This window comes from Clarias gariepinus, chromosome 15, assembly GCF_024256425.1.
Source record: "Clarias gariepinus isolate MV-2021 ecotype Netherlands chromosome 15, CGAR_prim_01v2, whole genome shotgun sequence".
NCBI classification, from domain to species: Eukaryota; Metazoa; Chordata; class Actinopteri; order Siluriformes; family Clariidae; genus Clarias; species Clarias gariepinus.
Genome location: NC_071114.1, coordinates 13,850,909 through 13,861,218, shown reverse-complemented (window position 1 = coordinate 13,861,218; position 10,310 = coordinate 13,850,909). Strand labels below are relative to the sequence as shown.

General features: G+C 37.3%; 1 protein-coding gene across 4 annotated transcripts in view; it reads right to left on the bottom strand.

The window, feature by feature from the left end:
- Positions 1-10,310, bottom strand: part of celf5a (cugbp, Elav-like family member 5a) — a 188,759-nt gene continuing 178,449 nt past the window's right edge. For 2 of the 4 annotated variants that reach the window (XM_053513221.1, XM_053513220.1), the window contains exons 8-12: positions 9,093-9,305; positions 8,423-8,509; positions 7,575-7,718; positions 4,706-4,873; positions 1-4,008 (exon numbers count right to left, since the gene is read on the bottom strand). In XM_053513221.1, the coding sequence (XP_053369196.1) occupies positions 4,746-4,873; positions 7,575-7,718; positions 8,423-8,509; positions 9,093-9,305 (572 nt within the window). In that variant the 3' untranslated portion in view covers positions 1-4,008; positions 4,706-4,745. Of the gene's footprint in view, positions 4,009-4,705; positions 4,874-7,574; positions 7,719-8,416; positions 8,510-9,092; positions 9,306-10,310 lie in introns of all 4 variants that reach the window. The other 2 variants (XM_053513218.1, XM_053513219.1) reach the window with 1 other exon arrangement.

Below are 10,310 nucleotides of genomic sequence, written 5' to 3'. Positions count from 1 at the left end.
TGTCTGAACATGCTCAATCATCACATTGGGCTTTATGGTGTGAGAAAACACAAATCTGAACATGAATACAGGTGGAATGAGAACACAAATGAAAAATGCTGGTGATTTGGAGCACTCGAGAGCATAAGCAGCAGAACAAAATCTGTGCAGCCCCTTTTTTAAAACTGCAAAACATGGTAACTGTAATATACTCATCCACTCATCCACAATGACCCCCCCCCCCCCCATGTTTACTCCATTTTACTCAATGTTTTTTTAATCCCATTTTTTCTCACTCTAATGATATCATCTCTCAAACTTATTAAACTTCAGGCATGAGTTGCCATTTTTAATTTGCATTAGGCCCACTGTTATGTGAGGGCTAAATTTAATTTGATTTTAATAATTCACATCTGACATGTAGAGATTCGGAGAGGACGCAGGGTTATTAGAGCATGGATGCCCGAGGGCTGCGTGTGTGTACAGTATATTACCATGTTGTCATTCATTATCAGACGAACAGAGGTCTGAAAGAAACGGCATTAAAAAAAACCACCGACTCTGTTCAATTTCAATATATAATAAAGCGATCAGTGGCACCACATGTGTAGGGGAGGTCGGGCAGAGCTCGACTAGATCGTTTAACAAATTTTAACCACCTCAAATTTTTCATTCAGGACTCCATACATTTTAAATAAAACTAAAATACGAATGACTTATTAATAATATTATGAATTAATATCAATAAAATTATTAATTAATATTAATGATTTAAAATCATGTTCTTCGACAGATACAGGGCGACATTTCTAGCTGCTGTTGAATCTTCTTCTATAGTGATATTATTGCCCCTAGTGGTCACAAATGAGAACTCCAACAAGTGTTACTAGAGTCCTAACGGTAAAGAATTACACGGAATAATGCTCAGACTATTAGAGGATGAGCAGCAGAGTGAACAGTTAATGACAGGCTAAACTAACTTTGGGCTAAACAATTGAGCTATTTTAAAGTATGATGTATCCACCAAGACTGTTTAAAGTTATTAATGTGATTCTGCCCGACCAAAATCTATGGTCATGAGCTGATCCCAATAGAGATTTCTGGGTTTGACAAAAAGGTAAAAATGTGAAAAATTATATTCAAATTATATGAAATGAAATTTTTTTTTCTATTGTTATAAATTGTTTCACCCTGTAATCTGCATAAGGACACTATACAATTCAAAATCTACAAATTTGAAGATGATAATACATGAGTAATTGTCAGTAGAGCTACATAAAACAGATGAATAAAAAAAAAGAGATTTGGTGTGAATTAGAAATAAAAAAAACACCTTTTCAGCTCTTTATGAGGGACTCGGTGTACATTTGCCGTGCTATAAAGGAATGCAATTCTATCATCTGACCTTTTGTCAACATCTGAGTATCTGTGTTTGTGTGTTTGTGTGTGTGTGTGTGTGTGTGTGTGTGTGTGTGTGTGTGTGTGTGTGTACTATTCATCAGACAGAATACAAGCAGCTGCTGTAAGTACATCATGGCATCAGTGCCTGTGCCCTTTAAACTGCCCTCGCCGTGGCCTTACTAATACCACTCATTCTTCAGGATCTCTGAACTGTTACAACATTAACATGTGCCTCATCACTGTCTTGTTTTTTCTAATGACATTTCTAACCCATATCATTAAATGCTTGTCTGGGCTTCATTGATAAAGCAATCTTAAGTGAGCTTTTCTTAAGCTTTTGTTATATAAAGTGTAAAAAAATGAACTCAGCACTGTAATTGATTGTGCAGAAGTGGCCCCCTAGGCTAAGGCTGGCCATTTGATCAATACAAGCCGTATGGTAATGATGTGGGGTGTTGGGTCATAGGTGCCTGGATTAACATAATCCCTGTTAAAGGACTCTAGAGGCTTTAGAGTTTAAGAGAGTATAAAGAGTCAGACAGAATACTGTAAGACTCGGCTAAGCTGGGAAGCTCAAGATGACTTTTTGGGCCAGGGTCAGTGTCGTTTGTCGAGAACTCGCATTAGTCAAGGTTTCAGCAATTTAATGGCTTAGATAAAAAAGCTCATGTTCACACAGCGTGCCTGCTGATGCTGGAGGTTTTAAAAGAAAATAAAATTAGCACAATGTCAATTACCAAAAAAAAAAAAAAAAGGTTTGCTGGCAATTTGCTTCTGGTAATTTTGACAACTAATTAGTTGATGAAAATCTCTTGTCATATTTTAATTATTTGGGTATTGTTAGTTTGAATTTAAATGTACTTGACTAAAAACATCTTATTTAAAACAGAACAATCTGATTGGCATGCTTGCTGAAGCTAAATAAATATTTTGGGCAAAATAATACGCTAGTGCATAAGGACTTCACTAACCAAGTCAAAAAAGACTTTTTGTTCATAGTTTTTCAAAAGCTTATAAGTAAAAAAAAAAGTCTGCAGGTGGTGTTGGTCTTGTTCTTTGGGGGTTTGGGGTATTTTCATTTTCAGTGTAGTCATTTTGCTCCTGGCAGTCCTGTGTACCGGTGCTTCCTCTCTTACTTGTAAAACGGAGGGTTAAATAGCTTGTCTAGCTGAATAGTTCTGACATCTTCAATTTATGTCCTATATTTTGAGTTGAAGAGTTAATATTAAATTTTTATCACAGAAAAACTGCAAATATTTATTAACAAAATCAAGTCTGTTATGGAGCTAGGAGTATATTTTTTATCTCAGTAGCACCACGGCAAAATTACGGAAAGGTCAGAAGTAATACATTAAATGAAAAGTTGTAAACAGATTATGTTTTGTGTAAATGGGAATATTGTGTGCATTTTATTACACTTGAAATAATTTGAACCCTGTTGCTGATATACTTTGTCCTCTATGATTTGTAGAAAAGTATAAAAGAGTTTAAAATTATTTTTAAGTTTTAATTTTAATATCTGTTTGCTAAAATGAAAGAAAACTGTACTTTTGACCAGTTCAGGTAGTCTAAGTTCTCTGGCATGTGTGCTTAAATTGAATGACTAAATGAATGTTTTTTAATTGTTAAAGGTCAGACACAGAGCTGAAAGGCAGTGGGTTCAGTACCATGCGTCCCAGATAAAGAGCTGAAATCTAGTTTGATGAAAAATAACTAATCATGCCCTTAACGATCATTCATCCACATATTCTACTCCTCTAAAATAGTATAGATTTTAAAATACGGTTTTCTTCTTCTTTTTTCTATTTTGTTTAAATATTCTGAAACCCAGTAATTATAAATGTAAAAGGAAAAGAAATGAAAATCTCTTTCCTCCTCCAACCTGAAGCAAGTATTTCCTCTTAAGTTGTTTTTTTTTCTTTTTTTTCAAACATGTAACATCATTAGTAGTAGTTTGTAGTATTAGTATCATCATTAATACTATATATTACTGTCGAACAATAAAAAGGTTTTTGGTCCTTTGGTCCCTTGGAGTGAAAGATTTTTCAGTTGCGCTGTACCTCTGGAAACCTCCGTGACCACAAAAGGCCAAAAGTTCTCCACTTGCTCAGAGACATGAAGACAGTTAAAAGGAAACAGAGAAAGAGAAAGAAGGTCTGCCAGTGGCTTAAAAGAGCTTTTTTTTCTCCACTGCCTTTTTTTTCCTTGATTTTCAAGTTATAACCCTCATTTGTCCAGTATCATTAAAAGCTGGAAGCGCCTCTTCCATAATATAGCACGTATATATAATATGTATATAGAAATCTATGTTGTTCTTGCTGCTCTTTTTTGTTTGCTGCGTATTTGTCGACTCAGTCTTAGCAAGAGAAGTTCTGTAGCTTAAAAGTTCTTGTCTTCTGGGATTTCCCACCATGATCCTGCTTTGACTTTCTCACTCTTTGCTGCTTGTAGTTTGTCTGTAGTGTGCCACTTCTCCGGCATCTCTTCGCTCAGATGAACGTCTTCATAAAGAAATGCTGATATGTCTTCGAAAAAAATCTCTTTCATCTTCTTTTTTTTAAAATCTTGTTTTATTTATTTTTAAAGGAAAAAAAATCGAGCTCCTTTTAAGATTTCACTTTTCAAAACCTATAAAGGATAAGAAAAAAACATAACACTGATTTAAGTTTTGTTTATTCAATTTTTGTTTATAAATGGATTACATCCATGCAAATGGCTTTAAATAAGTAAATTTTCTAAAAGCTCTCATATTTCTGCTTTTCTTACTTTGTAATGTATTTTTTTAGCCATTTTGAGAAACATTCTTGATTGATCCAAATGTATTTCAGCACTAACTGTGTAGATTACAGATTGCTATTAGTGTGTTCCTGAATGGTGCAACATTAAGCTTCTGCCTTATTGTCAGAAGATTGTGATTCTGAATCTTAACAGCTATCCACAGTCGTGACACTACAATGCAGTTTATTTTCAGGCGCTTTCTACTTCCATTCCATCTCCCTGCACCTCCCCTGCAGTACTCTTGTGTCTCCCAATGGGGGCCTGCCTCACACTTTGGGAATCACTGATGCATGCTAATATGGATCAGTGTATGCTCTATTACAAACAGTGAGAGGGTGATGGTAGAAGAGGACAACATGGAGCCTGAAAACATCAGCAGGATTTTGCAGGTGCTGAAATTTAAGAATATTTTAATCACCCTAAATATTGTTTTATGAATATTTTACTAATCTTCCCTCTTTTCAGAAACGTATGCAGACTAAAGAACGCTACATCTGTAAAACAAAATACAAAGCTGTCAAATGTTTAATTTTTGTGTGTGTGTTACCTGTGCTGTAGCAGAAAGCTCCATGTGTCTTGGGGCTGTGTCAGTAGGGACGGCTGGCATCCTTCGGCCGTTTTAACTGCACTTTCAACCTCTTCATGCCGATCTGAAAGCCGTTCATGGCCTGGATGGCAGCCTGTGCGCTTGCTGGGTTGTCAAAACTTACAAAGCCTGAAAACCAACACAAAGACGACAGAGGAGTGAGGAAATGTTCGCTTGTTGAGGATATGATAAATGATAGATGAACAATTCCATGTGAATTACATGCTCTGGTTGTTGTGTGAACTACCTGACATTTTTCTCTTTGGAACTGGATGGTAATAAAACGAATTAGCAGGAAATAAACGGAGAACCTTTAATCCTGTTTTAAATATGAGTCATTACTGAAAGTGTGCATGATTTGTATACTGGCATTCGTGTTTATCTAAGGGATTGAAGTGACATCCACTAGATGACCAAAACATCTCTGCTCAACAGGTTTCTATGGTCGACCCTTATGGAAATGGTTAATTTGTCAATCTCATGAATAGCAATGTTAAACACCCTGAAAAGCTCTGTCTCTCGCAGAAAGCGTTCACTCAGTACGTGTACATGATGTTGCATTAGTCCCGCTAATTGTCATAGTCTGACTGAATCCAGAGTTTTTAAATAAGGTCCAGCATTTGGTGTTAGTATTCAATAACTGTGTACATGAATGTGATTTTTGACACAATGTTAATTGCAGCTACAGTGTCACATGTTCTGTGCTATACTATACACATTGACATTGCACCACATATACACGTCCAATTAATTTCCGGAAGCCTGCAGAATGTGTTGTTAGGGCTTAAAGGTCACCCTATTCCTTAAGTTAAATCGTTCCAGCCACAGTAATCTGAAAGTACAGTTTGATCTGTGTAAAACAACACCCTAAAAGACTTGTTGCATCACAAAATACAAGAGCCAATCAGGTGCACAAATGCTAATACAACTCAATTTATAGGTTTAAATAAAGAACATAGTTGCTTTTTTAGCCTTTTTTGTCTAATGAGATTTTTAAGCTGATTATTATGCAAAAAGCTTTTTTAATGAGGAGTGTGTCTAACACTAGGCGTTTGAGCCTAAACACTCTGACCTGTACAAACCACTTAGTCACAAGCGAGGTTCCGAAAGCATTTTAGGAGCTTAATGTTAGGCACATGCTGGAAAAAGCAGTGACGATTTCTAAAGGTCATCGTAAGTGGATCACACACTTGTCATAGCAGATGTCAGCTCGTCCCTGTCGCGCTCTAAAAACCAAACCTCAAAAGCCAGTGACCAGAAAGTGTAGTTTAGTGTGGATCCAGCTGCTGCCCGCACTCACTCTCACCGAGGAACTGGTGCTGAACCGTGAAAAACAGCCAGTTCTTCTCTTCCTCTCTCTCTCTCTCTCTCTCTCTCCTCCAAGTGGACCACAGATCATTCTTTTTCATGATTGTGTGCATATGATGAGAAATGAGCCTTGGCGAGGTGAATGAGAGGGGCAAAAAGCCAAATCAGAGACTCTGTATACTGTACGTCACAGCTTTATTTCTGGCGATCGCAGTTCAGCTCTTCCTCAGTGGATTAATTACAGCACTGAGTGCATACACCTCCGACCTGACATTGCATTTTAATTACCTACTGTATAAGTCAACACTGCTGATAGCTTTTTTTTTTTCACTCTGCACACAATCATGTAATTAAACTCTCTCAGGTCTCTGTGGTCGGCAGGAATACTGGTCTGGGACAAGAGGTCCCTCGGGGTGACACCACACACTGATCTATAATGGCTCAGGCGTTTTCAGAATGACCATGTACTAGCTCATGGTTAGACACAATACAGTAAAGTTCACTGCAAGTAATCTTTTATTTTTAATTATTCCTTTCTTTTCCACAATAGAGCCTTTTCACACAAACAGCTTTGTATGCAAGACTGCAGACGTCCCATTGATATCCATTTAAATTCAAACGCTCATAAAATGAGTGCTCCTCATTTCTGAAAGTTCAGTGTTAATTTGAAACCTCAGATAACCTGCTCCTTTCCACCATTGAAATTCACACTTTTCATATTCATTATTAATAAGAAAGGTTTGCAGACAATTATCACAGGTCTTGGATGGGTATGCAATTTACATCTCTTGTCTCGGTGAAACTTTCTCCTGTAATTTCACTTCAGTAATTTGACTTCACTGGCTTCTGTGTGCAGAACGAAGAAATGATCCTTTTTAAAAGGTGTTTTAGAAGAACAAAAAGGACTGATATAGACTAAAGGGCATACTATTACATAGTGTATATATACACTGATTAGCCATAACATTAGCACCACTGCCAGGTGAATTGGATACCATTGATTGTCTGTTATATAGCTAAGTCAACTAGTGATAGGATCACAGGCACCCAAGGCTCATTTATGTCTGTGGGGACCAAAGACTAGCTGAATAGTCAGATTCTACAGAAAAGCGAATGTAGCACAAATTGTTGAAAATGGTAGATGATGGCTATGACAGAAGGATATAAGAACACTTGTATGGAGCAGAAAGAGTTCAATGTTGCTTACATATTCACCAGAACTCAATCCGATTGTGTATGCATGAAATGTGCCGAAAAAAACCCCCAAATCTAATACATGGAGACCCCAACTTGCAACTTACAGCCCTTAAATCATCTGGAACAATCAGTGGACTCCGTAGGGTCAGAGCTGTTTAGTTGGTACAGGGAGACATTTTAATGTTATGACTAATGTATTTGCATTCACACACACACACACACACACACACACACACACACACACACACACACACACAGACACGCAGTCTTATATGACTTATATGACTCATATATCAGGTATTGACAGTGCTTCTTAAATACTTACCGAAGCACTTGCTCTGGTTGGTAGCTCTGTCCATAAACACCTTAGAGGAGATGACCGTCCCAAAGGGCAAAAACATCTGCATAAGTTCATTATCACCAAACTCCTGTGGCAGGTGGTAGATGAAAAGGTTGCAGCCTTCAGGGCCTGAAGAAACACATTAGCATTAGATTAGAATACGGATATGTGCTCATTTATGATGCACTTCATTTGAAATCAAATAGTTAAGGTTATTAAAAATGAGACTAATAGCTTAAATTGCTGAAAAAGTGTGTGTGCACTCTTCATAGCCGCTGTTTAAAGCAGGAAAAACATACAGAGGTCAGTACAACTCTTAAAATATGTAGCTATGTACTCTTTTTGTGCTCATACTTTGTCTGAAAAATAGTAAAATGCATCCATACTAAAAAATATCACAGACATACATTATTCAGAATTCAAATGAGCGAAGAGGAAAATGTTTTATATATTATTATCATATGTGCAGATTTGGACCATTTTACAAATTAAACTCAACAAACATGGACTGTTAGACTGTACTGCGGCTGAGATCTATGGATTAAAATAATATAATAAAGAAATCATATTAAGAATAATGTTTTCTAATGCAATCCGGCACATTAATCCTTCATACTCCTTATATTTCCAATCTCTTATGCTTATTATCAAAATCATAAAAAAAAAAAAAACACTCTAGCTAATATTATATTATAAAAGTGAGGAGTGGAAGTGTGGTACCATCTACAGTTCCTTTGCCTTTAGGAAATATCCCAGGTTGTTCCACATCTGTTTAGCGCTTATGTATGTGTTTGTTTGTGGTTTACAAAAAAAGAACAGCATCTCACCCTCACCTTCCCTCTGCTGCTGCTGCTGAATGACCTGCGGTGGTGGTGGCAAGCTTTGGCCAATAGGGGTCAGTGTGGTCGCCGGATAGATCGCTGTGAAACAAACAAGGATGCGGTCAGCTCAGGCAAACTGAAATCACAACAATCCCTGTCAGACAGCATTGAATAGTAGGTTCAGAATGAAAATAATAGAGTAAAGTCTCATCTTGAATGAAAAGACCGTAGATCAGTATTACAACTGATAAATATTACAGAAAAAACACAATTTAACTGTGACTCAAATGTTCTTTGTACACAGCTATGTATTATTGGTGGTGAAATGCTTCAAGTGTCAGAACTGCATTCCTAGAACTCGATAATAGAATGAAAGCAATGAGCTCACTGTCTTGAATTACTCTGCAGTGGAGATACAAAATTCCAAAAATCAACTCGGTGATCAACAATACTTATAAATGATTTATTCTAAATGAACAAATAGTTATTTTAACATATATGAATACAAATCAACAAGATGAAATGCATTACATAAAGTTGAAAAAAATTTTCCAATTCCCCCCTCATACCCCCCCACGCACACCTCTTTTAAGTTGATTATAGTCCACAAGACAGAAGACATTTCTAAAGATATTTTTTTTAACTTGGGAGAAAGCCCAAGAGTGAGTAGTATGTGCTATACCTGTGTACTGTTGCACCCCAGTGAAGGCCTGCTGCAGTGTGTCTGCAGCAGTGGGGCTTTGGGTGGAGTAAGGGGGCAGGCCATTGGCATACACAGCTTCCACTGCTGGATGGCCGTTGGGCTGGTGAGGGATGCCAGTGAAGCCGTTGACAATTGGAGTGACGATGCTGGGCACGGCTGAGGATGTGATGTTTGCAGGTGGTGAGCTAAGCCCTGTTGGAGCAAAAATATAACAACTATAACACAATCCTCACCCTATTGTACATATACAGCATTTAAACAGACAGCACTGAGTGAGAGAAATTACAGAGGGGTGAAAACAGAGGAATGAATTGTAAACCCCAAGCACTGAAAACTAAGAGTACTAGACTTTTAGTTTTTTCCATCAGTGGTGCATGTAATGTATCTGTGTCTTTCAATTAAGGTCTAGAATAAACACAAGCTCAAGATAGTCAACTGTATAGTTATATAAGACATAATGACCACTGCAGCAAGGCTGCTGTGCAGACTTCATTTTATACACAATACTCAGGCATCTTTTTCACACTGTTCAGGGAAGTATACAATTACCCTTATATCTCAATATCACTATCTGCCCAACTTTGACTGCTAACCGTATGTTTAATATCATATTACATATTACATAACTTGTTTCTTTGATGGTATGAGGAATCTCAAGTTTAAACAACAGCTTTTCCTGATGTGAAGCTGTCTCAAGGTGGTGTTTGTGTACATTATTGTTCAGTGTACTTAATGTTAGCTGTAGGAGCATGCTAACGTAACAGGAACATTTCATTGTTTTTATATACTCAATTTTCTGACAGTAAAGCTGACTTGACTTGAGTCCTTGGCATTTAGACAAGTCTCCATCATTCATGTGGTTGTCTGAGCTACAGTATGCCCAGGGAGCAGTGCTTGTACCGGTGGAGCTGGGAGCTAGCTGAAGCTGGCTAGGAAAAGCTCCTAATGTGGGAGTAATGTTGTTGTTCTTTAACCGAACAACCCTCTGGAGTAACAAAGTTTCCAGTGGGGGTGTACTTAGCGATGTACAGCACAGTCAGTGTATCATTTACAGACATATTGAGTTTTTATTAAATTAGTTAGTTATGAATTGTCAGTTGTAGCAATATAGACAGTACTTTACACTAGCCATTTCCTCCATTTCATCCCAGAGGTGTTCTTCTTCTTCTTCTCTCTCTCTCTCTCTCTTTCTCTCTC